Below are 24,316 nucleotides of genomic sequence, written 5' to 3'. Positions count from 1 at the left end.
ACACTGAAATGTGAATTTCGTATCATTTTTATCTGTCACAAAGCATTCTTCTTCCTCTTTTTTTTTTTCAATCATTAAAAAATGTAAGAACTACCTTCAGCTCACTAGTGTAAAAACAAGCAGCGGGTGTGCTGGACTGGCCCACGGGCTGTTAGTCTGCAAACCCCTACCTTAGAGGAACTAATTTCAATTACTGAAAGGAAAGAAAACACTGCTGCTCATTTTTAACACTGATAGAAAAATGAGCTGGCGCTGGAAAACATGTAAGAAATTAGAGTAGGGTAGAATCGACCCCTGCATTAGGGTGGCCACAATGTTCTTAGTATATTCCAAATGCCCACGGTCTAAGTCCAAGTGCATAATCTAGTATAAAAAGTACAAATTCCTGGGACCACCTCGAAGAGATTCAGCAGATATCAAGTGGGGCTATGAATGTGTTCATAGTAAAGCTTGCCACATCATTCTAATGTTGTAACAAGGTTTAAAAACCACTCACATTCGCAAAATACATACCTGATTAAAGACTTGAATTCAGAACATGTAAAGAACTCTCAAAATACAATGAAGTTTATATTTTTTTTTTTACAAAAGGCAAGTTTGGAACATACACTTCAACAAATGATATAAGAATAGGAAATAGGCACAAAGAAAAGAGGCTCAAATCATTAGTCATTGGAGAAATGCAAATTAAAGCAACATGAGATTATATTACATACCTACTAAAATATTTAAAATTAAAATATATATATGTTGACAACATAAAGTGGAGAAAAGGATGCAGAGCAACTGGAGCTCACATACATCACTTGTGGGAATGTAAAATGGTATAGCCACTTGGAAAAACACCTTGGCAGCTTCTTATAAAGCTAAATATACATTCACTATGTGACCCAGTAACCCCACCCCAGATGCTTACCTAAGAAAAACGAAAACATGTTCACTACCCCCTACCCCCCAAAAAAACTGTATGCAAATATTTACAGACGATTTATAGCCACCAAAAGTGAAAACAACCCAATGTTTGTCAGCCAGTAAGTGGATAAGCAAATGGTGGTACAGTCATACACTGGGACTCAGCAAGAAAATGGAACAAAACTACGGATACACACAAGATGGTATCAGATGGATTATGCTAAGTGAAAGAAACCAGACTCAAAAAGCAACCTATTGTATGATCCCATTTATAGGACATTTTTATAGAGGCAAAACCATACGGCCAGAAAACAAATCAGTGGTTGACGGAGGTGGGGGAAAAAGGGTGCAGCAGTGTGGGGGGTTATGTAACTGGTCTGTGTCTTGTGGTGGTGGTTACAAGACTACACATTTGCCAAAACCCAGAACTGCATACCAAGAAGGATGAATTTTTATTGCATGTGAATTATACCTCAATGAATCTGACTAAAAAAGAAAAATATTAAAAAAAACTGATATAAAGCAAGACTGGTTACACACTGCTTCTAGTTTAATAGAAAGTTTTCACTGTTTTTATGTCAGTGTATGGTTACCAACTATCATATGAATACCTATGTATCTTAGCACATGTGTGTGTTTTAATGAAATAACGGCAAAAAAAAGCCTAAGTTCTTTTGTGTGTGCATGTTTGTCACGTCCCTTTTTTAAAAGTAATATCTGGGAACTTTTTTGTACCAGTTTCTAAATTCAAACATCTGGACATAAATGGTCTAAATAATTCCCAAGGTATATAAAACCAATTCTCCTTTGTAGGTCTTACCCAAGATCTGGGGTATCCTAATTTTACAGTTTTGAAGCACAGAATGTCTTTAAATAGGTCATCAGTTAAAAGCAATCCAACAGCCATTCCAGTGGCTACGTCTGAAACTGCAAAAATAGCGGAGATAAGGTTTATTTTCTCCCCGATAGGTCAGGGTAGTTAATTTTAAAATACACTCCTGTCCTTAGAAAACTGGGATTTTAAACAGAGTTTACTTACGTTTTGTGATATCATACTGCTTTTTGATACTGAAGCAAAATTTTTATCAGTCAAAACTCCTATGTCCCCGGAAAGAACTAAGGAAAAACCACGGCCTGTGGCTTTCTTTATGCCCCTTATACTTTTAATCTTAAACTGTCCAAGCCTCTAAACACTAGCCACTTAAGGCTGAGTGTACCAGAGAGGAAATGTAATTTTCAGACAGAAAAAACATGGAGGCAGGAGTGTGACCTCCTGTAGTTTACCCAGTAATTCATTTGCTGAATCAAAATAAAACCTAAAAAAAGAAGCTTTTAATTAAAAAATAAAATGAAATCTATGTTAACTCTTTAACATTCACATCAAACATTATCCCTAAAATAACTTCAGAAAAATCTCTGAAATTGCTTTTCATTATTTTTATTTCACTGTTTTAAACATGACAGTATTAATGAAACACATCAGGAGTTACTCATGTATCTACAGAATAATTTAAAAGAAAGAGAAGAAGAGGGAGAGGGGTAGAGGATGGGAGGAAGTGGGAAGGGAGAAAGAAAAGAAGACTGAGCTATGTGGATATGCAGTTTTAAACTTTTCTAATTCTAAGCCCCAATGTGCTGCTAATTTTTAGCCTCAGCAGTTTGGTACAACTCACTTCCTCAACCTGGCTCTCAGATTTTCATCTGGAAAATCTGCTTGGCCTAGATCAGTGGTTTTTAATGCTTTCTACTCTGAGATCCTTTTTAAAAATAGCAATTAACTTCACAGTTTCCCACAATGGAGAAGTTGTCCTTTAACTACTTGTTTAAAAAAAAAAAAAAAAAAGAAAAGCACTTTTCAAATAAATTATTAAAAGAATCTTTATTTGACAAACAATAGCTATTTCATTTATTAAAAAGCATTGATTCATTTAAGAAGGCACTGCATACCTGCATATAGCAATAAACTGAAAGATGTTTCTTCCCTTTTGTGAGAGGCATCTTGGGTACACGGATGGAACATCAAGGGTTCTCCACAACTCCTTGAACTCTTCAGGACCGCCTCTCCACCACAGTGACGATCAGGTCCCTGCACACAGGGCACTCTTAATTGGGAAACTACCTTCATGCCCTAGGTAGCACACTGCACATGAACTTTTTAAAGATATGTTTCTAAATTTCTTTCCAGCTTCCACATTATGCGATGTTGCTTTGCACTTCAAGAAAAAATTAAATCTATTACTCAAAAAAAATCAAAACCACAACACAGAATTTTTAAAAATGTTTTTACTAAAATTTTATTCTTAACAATGACTACCTCCAAACCAGAAGAAAGGCGTGCATTACCTTTTTTTCACTTTCTATATAACTATGTTGGATGGATTCTATTTATAAGATGCATCTATGAGAAAACAATAGAAAAAAATAGATTAGAAGTTTTTATAAATTTACTACTGGCATGATGAAATGTAATACCCATGGTTAAAAGGCATTATCTCTGCCCTTTGAGAGCTTACACTCTGAGAAGGAATATGAAGTAATTATGCCAGAGACAGGACTCCTAAACCAACAGGGAATGTCTAGTATTCAGGATTTACTCATTCATTCATTCACTTTCAAATATGTGCTGAATTATTTGCTGGCTATGTAAAAGACCTGAAGCCAGATGACAATAAAGAAAAAAGTCACAAACCTCCTAACTCAAGATCTAGCCATGGTCTCATTAAAAAACAGGCCCCCCCTCCCCCTGCTCAAAAGACTGCTGTGGAATTTTGAAGAAAAGAGAAAGTGAGTTTGCCCTGGAGCCAGATAATGTATCTCTCACAAACTGCCATCACATTAAATGTCCTGTGTGTGTGTGATATGCTTTAGATCTCTGGGACTACTTGATCAATTTATTGCCCAGACAATTTTGTATCTTTCCCCTTAAACTTCTGGATTTATGCCATTAATTTAATTTACCCCATTATGCCACTGGAGTATCCTGGACCTAAAATGAATAGATGCTTTCTAGGCATATTTCTGAAAATGTGTTAACTTTTATCTTTCTAGAAAGAAGGCTTGCTCTCAGAATAGCTAGCTATCTTTATTTCAAGAAATATCTCTACCAAGTGCACCAATTTCAAATGCTAATTGTGATTGCGTGTGGGCGCGCACGAAGTGTAAACCAAATGTGGAGATGGAACCTTCCATCTGAAGGACAGTAAGAATACGTAATACATAATAAAATTCCTTACTGCTATAAGGAAAGAAAAAAAAAGGCTGGCCTTGGGAGAAGATGGGAGGGTTGGTATATAAATGCTAAATGGTTAAAAGTGGGAAAACTCTAATGACTAAAAAACTGCAAAGGAGCTAATAAAGTTTCAAAGGGTCTAGGAATGACTTTGATGGACAGGTCAAGTCTCTCAGAGCAAAACTTTAAAGATAATGCAAAACCTTTGTTAGATGGGGTAAAGGGCGAGATTATAGCGACTGGTGAGCAATTCAAACCAAGTAGAGAATGGAATCAGCCTGGAGAGAGCACAAAGAAAAGTAGGGGGTCTGGATTGTTGTTTCAGAAAGAAAATTCAGCAAAGAAGCTAAAATTGACCAAAAATCTAAATTTGTTAACTAATGAAAAGTGCTCCCTTTTTAGGGAAAAAAGAGCTCTGATCTAAGCTAAAAAACTTTCAGAACATTGGAATGTTTGTCTATTTGCGAATACCTTGTCTAACATTCACAAACTGCATGATGCATTTGAGTTATACATCTACTGATTAAAAAAATGGCTAAGAATTATTTCAAATCTTGTTGCAGAGAACCTCAGAAGAAACAATGAAACAGAAACAAAAAGAAATAAACAATTCTTAAACAATGACAATGGTAACTTCCAGTACAAAAAGTATGCAGATGTTCCAAATATGCTTTTAAGCCAAAAATAATGGTGTGTGTTGACATTTAGTTAGACCTCATTCTTTTCACTACATATGAACTCAAACATGTCCCTCCGTCTCCTATGTTAAGAGAGATATCCTAAGGTAATAATATTGCTGGAGTTATTTTTTTCAAAGGTGTGTGCAAATGATGAACATCTTTGACCAGTTTAAAACTAAATAAGCAAGCAACCTAGAAAAAAACAAAAAGCTTTCAAATATTCCCTTTCCCTGCTGTCAGCTGCTACCATGACCTCCATTGAGATGTTCACAACAAAGGTCCCAGGGCTCTCCACCCCCTCCTAAAGAAAAGGTCAGTGGTAACGGGCAGACATCCATTGCACTATTCTTCTCAATCTCTACTGGAATCTACCCCATGATCTCAAATTTTAATTGTCTAGGAGAGAAAGATTTGTGCCAGAATACTAAGCAAATCATTACTAAATTTCCTTTTCAAACTGAGTTGGAGTTTCAGTATTAAGAACAGTCTCAATGTTTGTGCGTGCTTTACTCAATCATGGGCACCAACTTTATTTTCTTTAATTAGGGTCCATAAATATTGTTAGGGAGTAACTGGGCCATAATTAAGAGTTATACTACCTAAAGATACACTTTATTAGATGTGACTACTTCCCAGATCAAAAAACAAACTACCATTAGGACGTTTCTAGTATAGTACATTACTTCCTTTGATGATCTTTGAATCAGAAAAATCAGATGCTTACAGAGACAGTGATGTTCTCAACAATTTCAGACCACCTTCAAAGCAAATCAATATTTAATTCTAACTTAATGAAACAGCCACATAAATTTCTTTACCACTTTACCAATACTGTGGAAACTGGACTGCCTGACACCATGTTGCACAAAATGAAAGCCAATTCAAATGTGTTAAACTCGAGTTTAGCAATGGAAAAATCCTGCAGTTACAGGTGAAATCCTTCAGAAAGAATATACTAGAATAAACCATTCATGTCTTGGTTAGAAACCAGAAGACCTAAGAGTCATACAAATGCATACACAGAAAGTGAGTTTCAAGTTTGTTTCAGGTAACTGACATGTATAGGGAGCTAGATAAAATCAAAACATTACATGACTAATACTTTACATATTAAAGTTGTTTGAACTCCAGTTCTCATCCTACTCATCACTCACCCCCAAGGAAGCACTACACACTTTTTCTCTAGAGACATCCCCTCCACCACACACATACAGACGCACACCTCTCCTACCAGAAAGGTTAAGGAGAGTCTCAAAGACTGCGACTTTGCCTTTCCTATAACTCAGGCTCCAGTCCTGACAGTGCTAAGAAGAGTACATTTACATGTGAATGCCAGAATCTTCACCAAAGCCAGGCTGGCTGGGAACTAAAAGGTTGAAAAACACCACTTGCTAAAATCTCAGGCCTAAACTCTATTATCCTTCAGGAACAATAGGACAAGCCCATAGCCCCATTAAAAATTCTACATAAAACCAGAGATTCTGTCTCCTAGTGCTTGGAACTCTGGGAAATAAAACAGAGAAACTTTCTTCATATTTCTAGGGTCAGCCTGAGCGCCCACAAGCCCATTTGAGTCAAATCAGGTTGGCAGTAAGACACACAGTTCCAAGAAAGCAAAAGATTCTTACTTTCAATTCCACATTCCCAAGACAACTAAGACCACTAAGACCACAGGAGTCAGCTGAAACAAATGACATCCACAAGAGAGACAACCTTAGCAAGCCCGGATAGCACCCTGAGGCTTCCATGCTCTCTAGGGCTAAACAACAGCCAAAGAAAACTAAATACTAAGGCGGTCCAGTACCCAAGACCTCAAGAAAACAAAAACAAAACAAAACAAATAACTAGGTCTTGAGGATGGAAGGGAAGTCAACGGGCTCTTGCTAGTAGCCAAGCAAGACCTGCAGTAATTAATCTTGATTTTCCTGCTCATTAGTGTAGCGAGGCAGTGAAAATGAAGGTCACAGTCAGTCCCCTGTCCCCCCTCGCTCACTGCTTTTTGTGAAGAGAATGCTTAGAACAGCTTCCCGTCCGCCTGCCCGTGCTGGGCAGTGCCCAGACTAAACTTTTAAACCTGGAGAAAGGTGGGAAAGTCAGCCAGCCAGACGCAGGGCTAGGAAAAGTAGACAGAAGGAGGGAAAGAGTCAAGTTTCAAAACAAAGGCTCCACACGGAACTGAACGTCAACCCCTCCCCACTTCCCAGCCTTCAAGCCAGCTAGGCTGGGCCTTAATTTTTCAGAACACAAGTAAGTCAGATGTACCCAGTTGTGGGGCGTTCACTACGGGCACTGCTAGTCCCTAGGACATTTGCACAACCACTTGATGCGAGTGGTGCTTGCCTCTCTCCCCACCATCTCCTCATATAGGAAAAACCCGAGGCTCAGAACGTAAGTGACTGGCCCAAGGTCCCACAGCAGACCGTGAATTCGATTCCCTTCGCGGCCAGGGAAGCCCGGACCAGGTGGGCGCCAGCGAGGGCGGCGGAGCACGCCGAGACGAGGCCCCCGCCCGGAGCAACGCCGGGCTGGGAACCGGAGGGGCCGACTCGTACCTTCTTTGACTCCCGGCAGCTTGGACTGGTCGATGCCGACTTCAGCCATGTTGGCCCGGGGTCCAGGCTGCCGTTGGCCTCCCGCTTCCCGGCCGCCGCCGGCACCGAGCGCGGCCCCGCGCCCAAGAGCAGCAGCAGCGCCCGACGCGGCGCAAAGTCGGGCCGGCAGCTCGCGCGGGTCCGGGGAACTGAGCGGCCCGCCGGGCAAGGGCTGGCGACAAAGGCGGCGCGAGACGGGCCCGGCGCACCAGGCGGGAAGCCCAGCTGCCCGGCCGCAGCCACCTGCTCCCGCGCCCCCGGCCTTGATCGATACCAAATACCCGGAGCCCGGAAATGGACTCGGGCCGGCCAGTACGGAGGCGGAGAGGAGACAGAAAGGCTGGCGGGCGGGCCTGGGTGGGGAGGGGGAGGGAAGCTGCAGGTCTGTAACCGCAATCGCGAGTGGCTGGCGAGAGAGGATCGGCTCCCGCGGCCGCCTCCCTGCTGTCTCCTTTGTGCCGAGTGACGCGCCCGAGGCTGGGGCCCCGCTGTGCCCCCGCCCCCGCGCCCGGCCTCCCTCCCAGCCGGGGGTCGCGTCTTTCCGTGGGGGATTTGTGTCCTGAAGGCCTCCGCAGAAAGGCCGCAGGGGTCACCCCGAACCCAGTCGTTACTGTCTCCTCTGTAGTCACCATTCTGTCGGCATCCACAGGATGCTTCCTGTGTGCCTGGCTCTCTCAGGCACACTTTGCTTCCCGGGATTAGAAGAAAGATAGTATACGGGCATAAAACAAAAACAAAAACAAAAACAAAAACCCTCTACTACAACGTCCAGGACTAAAGAGTAGCTGGTAAAAACCTGGGCCAGTTTAGAGAAGAGTGTTCACGACCAGCTGGGGGAACTGAGTCATTCATTCATCAGAAATGCGTGAATGTCTAGCAAGTGTGATGTTCGGTACTGAGGGTGGTAACAATATTTCTCAGACATCTCTCTCTTCTGGCATGTCACACATTGGACTAGAATTGTGACATGTTTATCTCCCCGAAATAGACAGCATCTCCTGGCAACAGAATTCTCCCACCCTTTGGGAAGCCCTCCTCGGGCTCTTCTCCCAAGCTTGTGCAATCAAAATCTCACCACTACCAGCACCCTGCCTCCCTCACCCACATGCATTCATCTAAGGATGAGTGTGTGACCAAAACAGGTCAGGCAGACTACTCTCTGGGATTATTACATGAAGAAGGACAGAAAAGCATTCTATTTCTTGTGGAGAAGGTTTGCTCTTTCTAGTAGGCAATGAAGCCATCCTGAAGACAGAAGCCAAGATAAGAAGAGAGAGGAAGAAGGTGTGTTCTGATGTTACCACAATAGCGAACCCGCAGGTCCCTGGAGCAGCTGGGATTCTGCTCTGGGTTCTGGGGTCTACCCCTCACCGTCCTCTCAATTCAAGCTAGTAAAATTACTATATTAAACTTGTAAAAGTTGATTTTGTCCCTCAGAGCTCACAGTCACAGTATGAGAGGCCACGTGGAGGGGACTTTATTTGGACTTGACACTGAAAAAATGGGCAGACTTTAAGCTAGCAAAAAATTAAGAGCAGGCCAGAGGGTGGCAAACCCTGGCCCACAGGCCTAATCCAGCCCACTGGATTTGAATGACTGCTTTTTAATGTGTTTAAATGATTACATTTTAAGTGGTTCTGTAAATACAACATAATATTTTCAATTTTGCCTCTTAGGTCTCAAAATACAAAATGTTTACTATTGGACCCTTTTCAGAAAAAAGTTTGCCAACCACTGTGGTAGGCAGACAGAACACCCAGTAAATTAAATGTGTAAATAAGAAGGCAATAATATTAGAAAAACAGTTTTTCATGGGGATTTTGAAGTTCCCTGCCTTCTGTGATTTTTTTTTCAAACTTCCTGTGGTCACAGAGAATATTTAGAAGCATTTTTGTCTGTTTCCCTCCCCAAATCTATTGTCTTCACTTCTCTGTCATGCTCTGCCCTGGGAGGTTGACGTTTACGAACAGATCACCAGGGCCTTCTGGCCCTGTGGCTTCCTTTTGAGTTCAACCAATGTGTAGCACTGGCAGAAGATCAAAAGAAAGGAGGCGAAAAATATCAGGGTGTGTATTTTTTTTCATATTTCAAATAGTTTAATTTTTAATATATTCTATTCAGTGCTAAAAAATCTCTTCCCTCCCTGTTGCCCATTTCCATTTTCTTAAACATTTTTGAAACAAAAAATAAAATCACGAAGTTCAATGGAACATGCAGATTTAAAAAAAAGAGAACTTTCTAGAAAATCTGAGCTGAAGGATTACTTTGGGGATGGATACTGTTGTCAGAACCTCCGATTCTTACTGGGGCAAAGTTTGTGGCAGCAGTGCTGGGGACTGTGGTGAGGGGCAGGGAATACTGGAATGAAATGTTCAGGTGGAAATAGGAAAGCTGTGTGTGTGTGTGTGTGTGTGTGCGTGTGTGTGTGTTGGGGGATGGACATGGTTGTAGTGGGAGACAACCGTAACTTTTATGCTAGGCTAAAATTTTGGTCCCGTACTGCGTCTCTTTGACTACAATGCCTATCTAGAGCCTCATTCCCACAGTGCCAGCTCTAGTGGGTCGCTAATGATACCATTTCCTTCAGGCCTATGATGGTTATGGCTTCATGTTGCTAGTTCCCTTCACTGTACCCACACCTTTGGAAGTAGTCCCTTCATTTTAGCTTTTCCAGTTAAACCATTTTGAGTGTGCCTTCTGTTTCCTGCCTAGACTCTGACAGATATAGTAAGATATGCCAAAGATTCATTGTTTTGTGTTTCTTAAAAATACCTACGTTTCTTATGATCGATCTCTTAAAATCATAAGACATATTAATCTGTTCGTATGATCGCCATGTCCTATTCTCCCATCCCTTCTTGAACCTGTTCCAACCATACTTCTTAGTCCCACCACTCCAAAAAAAAAAAAAAAAAGTTATTTTCATTAGAATTAACAATGACCTCCACATTGCCAAATCCAGAGGTCAGCTCTCAACCATCCTCTTATTGGGTAACTATTACCATGTAGTAGACTTGATTCTACCCGTTTTCTTGAAATATCTTTTTTGTTTCAGTTTTGTTTTGTTTTGTTTTTTCTTTTTGCTAATCTCATTTATCTCCCAAGACATTTCTACACCACTAGCCACATTGTTGAAAATGACCTACACTGATGAAAGCTCCATTTGGGGGTTCTTCTGGATAGTGGTATCTGCCAATTATTGGAGATAATTATAGACTAACAGTTCTGCCCAAATTGTTTCTACCAGGTTACAAAAAGTATGTCTAAAACCAAATTCTTAGATGTATATACACACAAGTTTATTAACAAGTAGGTACAAAAAGTCAGAAAATATGCTCTGAAAACTTGATAAAGTCCCAATTTCTTGTCCTTTTATGAGCTCTAACTACACAGTTCATAAAAGATTTGTACAAACACAGACATTATTTTGGAATCATGCCTTGGGCACTGCTGCATAGAGTACAGGCTGAAAGGCTTCCTTGGTTCTTATACCCTATTCAAACAAGAATGGAGAATTTCTTTTGAATATTCTTTTGAATCTGCATGTCTCTACATATTTCAAATACCCACAATTTTAAACTCATTTCTAATATTCATTAAATTATGCTATAAAAGCTCTGCTGTTAATCTAATATTTAAAAAAAAATTACCTTAAGCTCTTATAATTCCCTTTAGAGTGTAGCCTTCTGATAATATCCCAGGTTACAACATCTGCAGTTTACACTCCTAGATAGAAAAATCACCCACCCCTAGAATGTACACCGAAACCAAACACACACACACACACACACACACACGCACGCACATTCACACTCCTGTATCACATTCTTTAGGGGTTCCTCCCAATTTCCTGGACCTTTAATGTTGGAGTGTTTCAGACAGCCCTTTAGTTCTCAAACTATCCTTTCCCAACTATTCTTTTTACTTTGGGTGAGTCGTTGTCTCTTTGCTTTAATTGCTTACTCTCACGGTAAATGAAATTTCCAATATGGCACCATTTTGACTGAAAAAATTAACAACGTGGTTCAACCTAATATTCTGACAACTCCTAAATTTATATTTTCAACCCAAACTCTCCCATGAGTTCCATATTCATGTATCCAACTGCCTAGTTTTCATATTCATTTGAATATTTAATTGATTGTTAGGGGCTGAATATCTATGTCCTCCTAAAAGGGTCTTTGGCCCAATTCCAATGTGTGTGTGGAGGCTATCCCACACCAACATGCAGTTCCTGGACACCAGCAGGGTGTCTGAGAATTTTACTCAGTCCTGACACTATCTACCTGGAGATATAATCAGATTCTACAGGTAAAGAACTCAGTCACACAAAACCACCCTCCACTTTAGACTTTAATCACAAGCCCAGGTTGTTATCTGTGCTTCTGACCAAATTAGAGATTCCAATGATCCCCACCTTGCATTCGATTAATTTCCTAGAAGTTCTCACAGAATTCAAGAAAACCATTTATGTCCTAGAATGCCAATTTAAGGATACAAAGCAACAGCCAAATAAAAATATACTTAGGGTTAGGTCCTTCAAACAAAGGAGCTTCTGTTCTCATAGAGCTCGTGGCCCCATAGCATGACACGCAGAAGTGCTTGGTTTCCCAGTGTGGACGCTCTCAAAACCTCGTCCTTTTCAGCTTTTATGGAAACTTCACTACATTGTCGTGGTTGATTAAATCATTGATCATTGGCAATTTATTTAACCTTCGGTCCTTCACCCCTCTCTGGAGATCAGAGTGGAGTTTAAAGTTCCAGCCCATGAATCACAGGACTGGCAATGAGCCTCCATATTTAGGTGAGGTCCAAAAGTCACCTCAGTAACATAATGCAACACCTTTGTTGATCTCATCAATCAGGAAATTTCAAAGGTTTTGGGAGCTGTGAGCCAGGAACTGTCATCTGAATGACCAAATATATATTTTCTTATAAATCATCATATCACAACCCCCAAGATTCATATGTTGAGGTCCTAATCTCCTGTGTGATGGTATTTGGAGGTGGGGTCTTTGGGAGGTGATTACGTTCAAGTGATGTCATGAGAATGGCGTGCCCTGATGGAATTAGTGTTTTTATAAAAGAAGAAAGACCAGAGCTCACTCTCTCTGTCATGTTAAGTCACAGACTGAAAGCAGTTATCTGCAATCCAGGAAGAGGGCTTGCACCAGGAACTGAATCCCCTGGCACCTTGATCTTGAACTCAGATTCCAGAACTATAAGAAATATCTGCTGCTTAAGCCACCCAATTCATGTTATTTCATTATAGCGCACAAGCAGACTGATACATTGGCATTTAAACATGAATGACTAACACTGATCCCTTCATTTCTTCAATACTTCCTGCTCCTGCTATGTACTTCATCCCTTTAGAGAACACCTGAGAACACGGTTGCTGGGGTCTGAGATGTTGGCCATCTATTGGCTCCTTTCATTCTTTTGTACCCCACATCTATCCATTAGCAGATGCAACCAACTCAATCTTGAAAATATAACTACGGTTTGACTACATCTCATTACCTGACTGCTACCACCATAGTCTGAATTCTCATTATGTCTCACTTGGATATTTGTTAGTCTCCTTTCCAGACTTCTTGTTTCTGCCCTTTCTCCTCTAGAGTTTATAATCTATGTAGCAGCCAGAATCACTCACATATTTTTTATTGAAATACAGTTGCTGTACAATATTATGTAAGTGATGGGTGTACAATAGAGTGATTCACAATTTTAAAGTTATACTCCATTGTTAGTTATTATATAATATCATTTATTTTCCCCATGTTGTAGCTCATTTTATATATGCGTATATCCTTATAGCTTATCTTATACCTAATAGTTTGTAACTCTTGCTCCCCTACCCCTATAATGCTCTTCCCCCTTCTCTCTCCCCACTGGTAACCACTAGTTTGTTCTCTATATCTGTAGAATCACTTACACTTTAAAATATAAGTTAGAGAATATCACTCCTTTGCACTTAAGCCTCCAGTGCCATCTCTTCTTTAGAAAACATACAAAGTGCTTACCATAATTTACTAGAATCACCCCTACTGCTCTGATTTCATTTCCTTCTTCTTGTCCCCTCACTCACTGCCCTTCTCTTACCCTGACATCCTGATGTTCCTCCTAGGCCGTGTTTAGTCTTGCATCAGGGCCTTTTCACTTAATTGGTTCCTCTTCCTAGAAAGCCTTCAGCCAACCCCATCCCTTGCCCAATAACTGCGTGATATGCTCCCTCAATTTCATTAAATCTACCCAAGCACCACCTTCTCAAAGAGACTTTCCTTGACTTTCTCTAAAATAGTAATACAATCTCTGTCATTCCATATATTGTCCACTCTTTATTTCTCTTCAAGTCACTTATCACTGCAGATATTATATGGTCATATGTTTATTTATTATGTCCTTCCAATCTAGTAAGAGGATTGGAACTTGTCCATGTGGATTATTACTGTATCCTCAGTACATAGAATAGTGTTGGCACATAATAGCTGCTCATTAAACATGTATTGAATAAATTCTTGGCTAAAGTACTTGGTAAAGAAGTATTAAAGCATATCATGACCAAGCTGATCAAACAGTATTTTTTAAAAGTAAAGTTTTCAGGAAAACGTGTTTTGCAAAAAGGAATTTTAGGGAAAAAAAAGCTAGACCTTACTAGATAGTAGCATAATTAAAAAGATTTAGAAAAACACCTAGATTAAAATACAGAGAAATCTTGATTTTCCAAGAGGAAATTTTAGCTTACACCGCTACGCCCTGAAGCCTGACTCTTGTTTAAGGAGCATTTATTTATTACATATAAATCATTTCTAGTGTGAAAAATAAGAAACAAAATTATGGACACCACTGTCATTTGGGAGATTTTTTCATGTCTGCCATGAGATTGCATACAAGAGACAATTATGAAGAAAGTGAGTCCATACGGAGTGAGGACAAGAAACTCTTATCCAAGAGACTTGGCAGGGACTAGGATAGGATGTCAATAGGTTTCATATCCAGAGATATTAAACATACTGGCACAGGTTATGATTAGTGCAAGGAGGACCATGATCTAACACAGAGCTAAAGCAAGATTCAGCAGTGTGAGCTATGGTAAAAGGTTCTTAATCTCTGGGGTGCAAATATCCGGTATGCTGGAATTATCACAACGAATTTCACCAATTTATATACATATCAAGAATTACCTGTAGACTACATGAGTTATAACTCTCATTAAGCATATTTCTATTTTTGAATGAACTCAAGTACTTTTGTGATTAATATATAAACATTTATTTACACGTATTACTAAGATCAGTGTAGCTTTTTGTGATATGTACTTTTTTTTCAACCAACAGTTACTTAAAAAAAAGGTATGGAGGGAGGTCTTAATTAAAAGGAAATCTTTAGCCTAGAAGACATTGGAATCCACTCTGAAAGGTGAACTGCGTGGTCAGGTTTTCTGCAAGAGACCCATTATTTAGGAATCTTCTTTCTGCATGTTATTTTCCTCATCATAGCGGTAACTAGAAGGGCAGGACTATAAATTCACATTGAGAGAGGGAAAGAGGGTGAATCTGTGTAACTCAAGCTGTCAGCAGTGTAATGGTAGATTAGCTGATTCTTAGGTAAACACATCTAGGGAATCCCTGTCCTATAACACATTTGTGAGACTCCTTCAATATTTTGCTTGGCTCTATATGGAGAATGCTGGAAGTATGAAAGGCATTCAGTGCTAGAGAGAGCTGTACTAATGGTATAAAAATATGAATGAGAAGTTTACACATTGATGACAGTGGCTACCTCTGAGCAGGGGGAGGGGGAGGAATAGAGGATGTGGAAAACTGAGTCTTAGATTACATTTGAAAAACTGGCCACAATATTGGTTCCTATCACACATGCCCTCTTGCAGTATGACAATGTAGCCTTCCATCAAAACGTGGAGTCTAATTCCCCTCCCACTGAATCTAGGCTGAATCTGTGACTACACTGGCCAAGAAAATGCAGCAGAAGTAGCATTCTGCGACCCCAAAGCCCTGGTGTTAAGAAGGCTTGGTGACTTCTGTTTCGATGCTTTGAAAGAAGTCAGTTGCCTTGTAAGAAATCTGACTATCCTCTTATCTCTATGCAGTGAGAGACTCAACTAGCCATGTGGAGAGGCTGTCGGGAGGGGAACAAAGCTCCCCAGCCAGAAGCCCTCATGGAGCTTCCAACTGACAGCTAATACCAAGAGGTCTGCCAAGCATTTTGGAGATAGAGCTTCAAAAGCCAGCTGAGACATTCCAAATAAAGCCATGTGGGACAAAGATGAGCTGTCCTCACTGACCTGGTCCAATTTCTTGAATATTAAACAAATACATGAATGTTATTGTCTGAAGCTAAGGAGGTGTAGAGTGGTCTATTACATAGCAATAGATAGCTAAAAGAGTATGTTTCTATTATATCTGTAAAGTTTCCATTCTTTGAGAAAAGGCCACGTATTTGAGACAAACATGGAAAAATGTTGACCTTGGTCTGGATGTGATGAGTTGGTGACTATTACATTTTCCATTTTTTTCTTTACATACAAAATACTACATACTTTATCATTCACAATTTATAAACATATTTAGACTTGCACTTCTTGCTAGGATAGAGTGAATAGTTCCAAACATGTCCTCCCCCACTAAGCAACTACAAAACTGGAGAAAATGGATGTGGCCACAGTTTAAAAGTCCTGGGCTTTAGGTAGTATGACCCCTGAGAGAAGAGAAATACATGGAGTGAGCCTCCTGTGCTCTTGCCAACTCTGCAGCTTAGCACAATTTTCCAGCTTTCATAAAGGGAGAGGGAGCCCAAGCAGTGTCTCTCTGAGAGGCATAAAACAGAGTGTAGGGATGCTGACACAATCAGACCTTGTGGGTTAGGGGACTGGAGAAGCAGGAGCTGCACACAGGAGTTCCCAGGTGCTTGGTCAAAGTCCGCACTGCGTATCTGCAAGGTGAAACTCTGTGAAGCCTAACAGAAAGCAGAATCCACAGAACAGAGGATAGGATGGCAATCCTAGAGGGTTCTAGGTGCTGGGAAGGTTTGATTAAAGATCCACTGCACAGTATTATATGTAAAATAGAAAAACGACTATTTTTAAAATGACCTACTATACAGCACAGGGAACCATATTCAATATCTTGTAATAACCTATAATGGAAAAGAATCTGAAAAAAAGTAAGTTTTCATACATGTATAACTGAATCACTTTGCTGCACACTTGAAACTAACAATGTTGTAGATTAACTATGTTTCAATTTTTAAAAATGGTTTAAAAATTTTAAAAAAAGACCCACTCAGAGTGGAGAGACCTCATTAACACATCTGGTATTCAGGTAAGCTGCCAAAAAGGCCATAAGTTAGAGGGATAGTCTACTTGCAAAGGATGCTCTGTAGGTAAACTAATAGAGCCTAAACTAAGCTTTCACAGAAGGAAGGAGAGTTTCTAGCAAACAACGGCCTGCAGAACAAAATTCAACAATCATTTAAAAAGAGGGGGGACGGATTTAATCTAGACTCCTTACAATGTATCATGCAAAATCTCCAGCAAAAAAACACAAAAAACAAAACACACACACACACGCAAACACCCACCCCCAAATCCCAGTTTGCCCAACAAAAATTACTGGACATGTAAAGGAGCAGGAAAATGTGGCAAATAATCAAGAAAAAGGGGACAATCAGAGGGGACAAACACCAAGGACCAAGATGTTGGAATTAGCAGCCAAGGACATAAAGAGGATATTATTAGCAATTATTATAAATGTTTTTAAGGACTTAAAGCAAAATATATGGTCATAATGGATAAGAAGCTAGAACTCTGAGTAGAGAAATAGAAACTACACAAAAATCAGTGAACAGACATAGAATTTTAGCAAATAAAAACCAACAATGTAAGTGGAAATTCTACAAAAACAAAAAGTACAATATTTGAAGTGGAAAAAAAAAAAAACACTGGATGGGCTTAACGATAGCTTGGAGGTGGCAGAATCAGACTCAGAGAACTTGAGAGCAGATGAATAGAAACTATTCAGTCTGAAAAAAAAAACCCAAAACATAAAACAGATGAGTTTTTTTTTTTAAAAAAGACCTTCAAGTTCCAGTGGAATAATATCATACTGTTTATAACACATGTGCTTAAGAACACAGAAGAGAGAAGGAGAATGAGGTGCAAAAAAATAAAAAAACAACAACAACCAAAAAATGAAAACTAAACTTGAGAAAATAACGGTTGAAAGTTTCCCAGGTTTTATTTCGAAGCACCAATCTACAGATCGAATAAGCTCAAAAAACCCCAAGAAGGAGAAATACGAAGGAAAAGCATCGAGGCCACTCTAGTCAGACTCTATGACAACCACAGGTGAACAGAAAACCTTCAAAGCACCCAAAGAAAAATGGCATACAGGGGAACATTATATAAATTATGTCTGGCTTCTAATCAGAAACAACACAGGCCAGAAAAGAGTAAAATTACAATTTTAAAGTGATGACAACAGCAAATACCTGTCAAATCAGTGTTCAATATATAACAAAATTGTCCTTAAAAAATCAAAATAAATATATTTTCTGATAAACAAAAGCCCAGAAAATTTGTAAGCACCTTATCTACACTACAAGAAATACTAAAAGGAGTTCAAGAGGCTGAAGGAAAGGATAACAAATGAATTTCAGATTAAAAGGAAAGAAAGAAGATCTGAATGTGTAAACTTTTGACAGGCTAGCTTCTTCTCTTTTTTCTCTTTATTTCCCTAAAAGATAGTTTATTGTTTAAAGCAAAAAAAAAAAAATCGTTATAAGCTAGAGTTTATAAAGTGTGTAAAAGCAAAATTCGTGACAACAAAAGCACGAAGTAATGTGTGGATAAATGGAATTAAATTGCTATGAGGTTGAAGTGAAAAAGACTTGCATGAGTCAGGAGGAGGAAACATGACCCAATTTATTTTATGTCCCTAGTGTAACTCTGAATACAAAACCTGACAGAGATATTATATGAAAAGAGCAATATAGACCAATATCCCTTATGAAGGTAGATACAAAATTTCTCGACAAAATATTAATAAATCAACAGGAATACACAAAAGGAATAACATATCAACACCAATTGAAATTACTCCCAGGAATGCAAAATTGATTTAATATTCAAAAATCAGTCACTGTAATTCAACGTCTTGATCATTTTAATAGAAATTATCAAAAAACAATTCTGACAAAATGGAACACCAATTCATAATTTTAAGAAAAGCAACTCTCAGCAGAGTAGGAATAGAAGGAAGCCTCCTCAGCATTGTAAAAGGTATCTAAGAAAATTAAAAAGCTTGGTGAATTATTGTAGTATTTCCTCCTAGGTTGGAAACAATGGAAGGATATCAATTCTAATTTTATTCAACATTTTTCTGTGCTTTTCACAGTACAATAAGAAGGATAAAAAATAAAGTCCACTCAGATTGGAAAAGAAGTAAATTTTACTTATATATGATATGATTATTTACATAGAAACTATTTAAAAACAAATCAACTATTAGAAGAAATAAGTTTAACAAAGGCACAGAGCACAAGGTCAGTATACAAAAATCAGTTGTATTTCTGTAATCTAGCAACAATTAGATAATAAACATTTAAAAAGTCAGTTTCCTATAGCATCAAAACACATAAAATTCTTAGGAATAAATTTCACAAACACATGCAAGATTTCTAGACTGAACACTACAAAATATTGCTCATAGAATTTGAGGATCTAAGCAAAGACTCATTCAGTGTTCATATATTGGAAGGATTAATATTTTTCAGGGGCCAATTCTCTTAAGACTGATCTATAGATGTAATGCAATTCTTTTTAAAATGACAACATGCTTTTTTGGATAGAAATTGACAAGCTGATTCTAAATATAAAGAGATTAGGAGTTCGGGATTAGCAGACACAAACTACTATATATAAAACATATAAACAACAAGGGCTTACTGTGTAGCACAAGGAACTATATTCAATATCTTGTAATAACCTATAATGAAAAAGAATATGAAAAAGAATATATATATGTATAACTGAATCGCCATGCTGTGCATCAGAAACTAACATAACATTGTAAATCAAGTATACTTCAATAAAAATAAATAAATAAATACAACAGAGGAATGCAAATGATTAAGATGGTGAAAACAATTTTGTAAAAGTATAAAGTTGGTGGATTCACAGCACCTGTTCTCAAGGCTTAGTATAGAACTGCAGTAATCAAGACGGTGTACTATTGGCAGAGGGAAATAATTTAGTGGAATAGAATAGAGAATCCAGAAAGAAACTTACATATATACTTTAACTGATTTTTTCTTAAGAATGTCAAGATAATTCAATGGGGAAAAGTTAGTCTTTTCAATAACTGAAGGAACTGGAACTCATACATTACCTCTGTGAGTGTGAAGTATTACAACCCACTTTGGAGAACCGTTTGATATTATTAATGTTAAATACACACTTACCCTTTGACCCTTCACTTTCTGTAAAAAATATGTTCACCTTGTATTTATTTTCCCTTCTTTTTGCCTCATTCTCCTTTCCTCTGTATTCCTGTTGCCTCATACCTCCCAGCAAAGTGTTAGCTTATAGTAGGTTTTGCCACGAGTTCTGCTTTCAAATGGCCCCAGGGAAAGATAATTAATAGAAAAAGTAGCCCTCTTTGTATCAATTATCTTTGATCTTCTAAGTTCTAGAACATAGGCTTCACTCATGTTCTGGAAGCCAAAGCAATTCACTCCATTGCTATTGCAAAGTGAAGTCACAAAAATTCCCAGCCTGTAATGGAATCACAATTAATAAAGCCTTTGGTTAAGTGAAATGAAGTGTAGGTGGAAGAAAACATTAGGGCTTCAAGTGGCTGTTACCCCTGGTGGGTGTAGAGGCATTTATAATTACAAAGTGCAGATTTGATGGGATTCCTAAGACAAAGGAAAGAAATGAATCCCTGAGGCCAGAGATGAAGATATTTGGGACTTTGAACCTCCTAAATTTCCCGATCTCACATGGCCAGGAGAATCAGCTCTTTCCACTTGCCAGAGGGAAACGGCCTAGCCTGAAGACCATGTGGTAACCTCACTAAAAGTACATGACTTGTAATATGACCATTGATGTCCTCAAGATCTGTGACTATCGTTCCTCATGCCTTCCAGAGCTGGTAGCCAGAATCAGGGAGACAACTGTAACCTTAACCAGATTATAACTACAATCACTGCTGCTCTACCAGGCATCAAGAACTGGGAGGGGTCCGAGATTTTACTCCATCTGCAAGCTGGTAAGTTAGCCCGTCACAGTTTCCTGGACACTGGCACCAAAGACAAGATTCCTGGGTTAGAGACAAAAGTCATTAATTATTCAGAGAAAAAGCAGTAGACAAAACATCGACATTTGCCCCCGTTCCTCAAGCCCCAGTGCACACACGATGATGCAAAGAGAAGCAGGTGACTCTTTCCAGCTCAATGGGGTGTATTATGGGAGAGGAACCCCAAGCTTAAGGATCCTGACCCTTTTACAACAGAAAGTAAGCCTGCTAGACCTTTGTCTTGATGGGAGATATTATCTTTCTTATCCTGGGCTGTAAATGAACCTACCATTTGCTCTAAAAGGAGATCCTTTCACTGTCTTCCTTGGCTGTTCACTACATAAACATCCTCTGAAAGAGCCTAGAGCAGAGTAAGTCAGTGCCTTTGCTCACAAGATATACAGATGTGTCTGATACCCTTTGGGAAATGACTCCTGATAGCAGGTATATTATTTTTATTGAGGCGTATTAACAGTCTCTGGCATTTGGTATGCTATTATCAAATTAGTATGGAAGATTGAATGAAGTTTGCTTCACACGGCTATGTTAATTGTACCACTTTCTTTTGGAATATAGTCCTCAGGTGTCTTGACCACGATGATCACTCTCAGATTCTGCAGAATATTCCAATGGTCTACTCTACAGATGATCATCATTCTGATTGGCCCGGTAAGTAAGAGGTAACAAGTATTCTCAATACTTTAGTAAGATACATAGATGCCAGACAGTGGGAATAAAGCCTACAAAGACCCAGAAGTAATGTTTTTAGTGTCTGGTGACCTGGGACACACTGAGTCATTTAGTCTAAAGCAATGATTATCAGCCAGGGATAATTTTTGTCCCCATGAGACATTTGGTGCTGTCTGGGGACATTTTTTGGTTTTCAAAAATCAGGGTGAGTAGGTGGCATCCAGTGGGCATCAGGGGTAGAGGTCAGGGAAATAACTAAAGTGGGTGGAAGGCACGGAAGCAACTAACCATCATGCAGTGCACAAGAAAGTCCCCTCACAACAAAGAATTATTCAACCCTAATTCTCAGTGATGCCGAGACTGAGACTGCTTTAAAGTGACGTATATGATATTGCCCCTTGCAACTTCTACAGGACAAAAACAGATAGAGTACATGTAAGCACCTTTAAATTTTGCAGGTAAATTTACAGCAGTTGATAATATATTACTGTGACCTTGAATTGAGTGACTTAGAGGCTATACTTAAGCATGTGACCCTGTACAAGAGAGTGTTCTGTTGCAATGCAAGCTGCCCTGTCACTTGGAACCTAGTTATGTGACTCTTCTCTACATTTACTCCTGGCCCGAGCATTTGCCTTTCTTCCAGGCTACAGAGGTTTTAGCAATAGCTCTTGCTATTCCTGTGATGATAAATTTACAACTCTTTCTACTTCTCCCACCAACACTAAGAAAAGACCCCCTGCATAAGGCGCTGACTGACAAGGAGAAATCACTGCCGTGGCTTACTGGCGGAATGAAGTTGAAGAGGCTCTGACTTCCTTAGCGGAAACCTTGGGGGCAAAGAGGGAAAATAATACAGCCTGAAAGTTCAGGGGAGATAGCACTGCATGGAGTAGACCAGTAAGGCACGAGAGATGAGATGGAGGTAACAGAGAATCCCTTGCGTTTCCAGTCCACCATGGACTCTTGAAGTCAGTCCAGATTTATCTCGCAGGACTCAGGTGACTCAGGGAGACTGTGGCCAGCACAGCAACACATCACTCTGTATTCAGTTTCCCTCCTTCCATGCCTGACTTTTCCATTTTGTCTCATGCCCCGTGGTACCATATGAGAGTCAGAATTGTACCTCTAATCCTCTTCCGGGTTTTGGTTGGGACTGAGAATTAAATTGGCATAGACAGATTAAAAGGAGAAAAGCATAAGTATGAATTTAATCTAAGTTTGATATGACAGAGAGCCCTCCTAAGTAAATGAAGACCCAATGAAGCAGTTAGATTTGAACGCATATATATTCTGAATTGGACCAAGAGTAGTAAATTGTGAAAATGTAACAAGGTAGAGGGGCCAGGGTGGGTAATTGGTAGAGCAGTGACTAGAAAGATAAGTGTTAGTTTAACAAGATTTATTTTTGTAGATTTCTCAGTGATAAGAATGTGACTTTCCTCTTGGTGTAAGAAGGGCATGTTCCAAATGGGGATTTTATCTCCTGCTTTCAGGAGGAAACAGGGGAGGTCACAGTGCCCTTCTTTCACCTGCTTTATTTCAAGAGTCTTCATCTCAAAATAATCCTTATGTCAAAGTGGCCTATTTTAAGGTGGCATATTCTGTCACTCTTTAGTACCCTCCAATAAAACATCAGCATGTAACTCTGCCTCAGGTTTTCTTTTCCAAAGGATTGAGGCTGAAGCACAGTGTACTAGAATACGGAGGGCGTGTGGAAGTGTGGTCAGCACGGAGACTGCAGGGACAGGTCGAGGCCAGATCACAGAGAGCCTTCAATGTCAAGCTTAGGATTCAATGTCAGCTCGGGTTCCAAGAATCTGTGATTCTGTATTCACACAGAGCAGTTGGAACAGAATTCTGCATCAGTAAAGTGAGTGAGTGCCTGTCCAGGCATTCATTAGCTAATTAAACTGGGGAGCAAAGATTGCTGATTCTTTCCCTTCGCGTAATTCCTATGAATCTCTCTTTCACTTAATTATGTGGGTTGCACTCCCGTTCCTGTCAGTAGCCCATCTCTCATGTGCTGGGGAAGAAAGGTCTGCCAGAGGTGAATCAAAGCTTCTTCAGGGAATTAGTTAATGAGAAATCTGCTGCAACCTCAAGCATGAAATTTCCCCTCCTTACTGGAGGGGACTATTTAGTGCCCAAACAGTTGAAGAACCCCAAAGCAGGTCATTTGTGCAAATATCAATATCTCTATGATGCTTTAGGCGATTTCTGAAACTAATGTGGAGTCTGGTGACTTAAATTTTGGGGGGAGGTGGTAAAACAAGAATGTAAACTAACAAAAATATATGACAAATGGATCCTTGCAGGACATTTGGTCCTGTCCAAAGCATCCATAATACATTTGGTCCATGCAAAAGAGTCCTTGGCATTTGGTCCTGTCCAAAATGTCCATAAGACATTTGGTCCGTAAGACATTTGGTTCATGACAAAATGTTCTTATATTCGCAGAACCATTTGGTCTTGCCCAAAACTATTTGGCATGGACCAAATATGCTCATGGACATTTTGAATAGGACCAAATGTCTACTAACCCCAGTAGATTATTTGAAAATTGTAAGATGTGCTAGAGTTAAATCATCATTATACCTAATTCATAGATGACAAAATCAGTGAGCAGTAATCTCTGAAGTTAATTTGTGCTCTTTATGTTTTTACAGCAATGTAGTCTTTATCTTACAGGGTAAGTGAGGGAAGAGATAAGCAACACACACATATCTTGTGTTTGCTGAGTTTCTGTACAATGGAGTTTTGATGTTAAAAGCAAGATTGAATATCATATTCACATTGTATTAAATGTGTTTTCATACACTTTCTGCAGAAGCACACCTTGAGACAAGGATTACAGCACAAATAGTTTATTTGGCAGGAAATAGCAGAAGAGTT

The 24,316-nt window shown here is 39.4% G+C and overlaps 2 protein-coding genes across 6 annotated transcripts in view; one reads left to right on the top strand and one right to left on the bottom strand.

Annotated features, from left to right (window-relative positions):
- Nucleotides 1–8,021, bottom strand: part of CCDC50 (coiled-coil domain containing 50) — a 65,106-nt gene extending 57,085 nt beyond the window's left edge. The window contains exons 1-3 of one of the 3 annotated variants that reach the window (XM_072962788.1): nucleotides 7,374–7,501; nucleotides 3,256–3,310; nucleotides 2,860–3,125 (exon numbers count right to left, since the gene is read on the bottom strand). In XM_072962788.1, coding sequence (XP_072818889.1) covers nucleotides 2,860–3,037 — 178 coding nt within the window. In that variant the 5' untranslated portion in view covers nucleotides 3,038–3,125; nucleotides 3,256–3,310; nucleotides 7,374–7,501. Of the gene's footprint in view, nucleotides 1–2,859; nucleotides 3,126–3,255; nucleotides 3,311–7,373 lie in introns of all 3 variants that reach the window. The other 2 variants (XM_006200957.3, XM_072962787.1) reach the window with 2 other exon arrangements.
- The window catches only part of UTS2B (urotensin 2B), a 40,754-nt gene continuing 24,456 nt past the window's right edge, over nucleotides 8,019–24,316 (top strand). The window contains exons 1-3 of one of the 3 annotated variants that reach the window (XM_072962792.1): nucleotides 8,019–8,696; nucleotides 20,583–20,704; nucleotides 21,308–21,400. The gene's annotated coding sequence lies outside the window, so the exon portion shown is untranslated. Of the gene's footprint in view, nucleotides 8,697–20,198; nucleotides 20,303–20,383; nucleotides 20,500–20,582; nucleotides 20,705–21,307; nucleotides 21,401–24,316 lie in introns of those variants that run through there. The other 2 variants (XM_072962800.1, XM_072962796.1) reach the window with 2 other exon arrangements.

The sequence above is a fragment of the Vicugna pacos genome, chromosome 1 (assembly GCF_048564905.1).
Source record: "Vicugna pacos chromosome 1, VicPac4, whole genome shotgun sequence".
Lineage (NCBI taxonomy): Eukaryota > Metazoa > Chordata > Mammalia > Artiodactyla > Camelidae > Vicugna > Vicugna pacos.
This window is presented reverse-complemented; position numbering and strand designations above follow the sequence as displayed.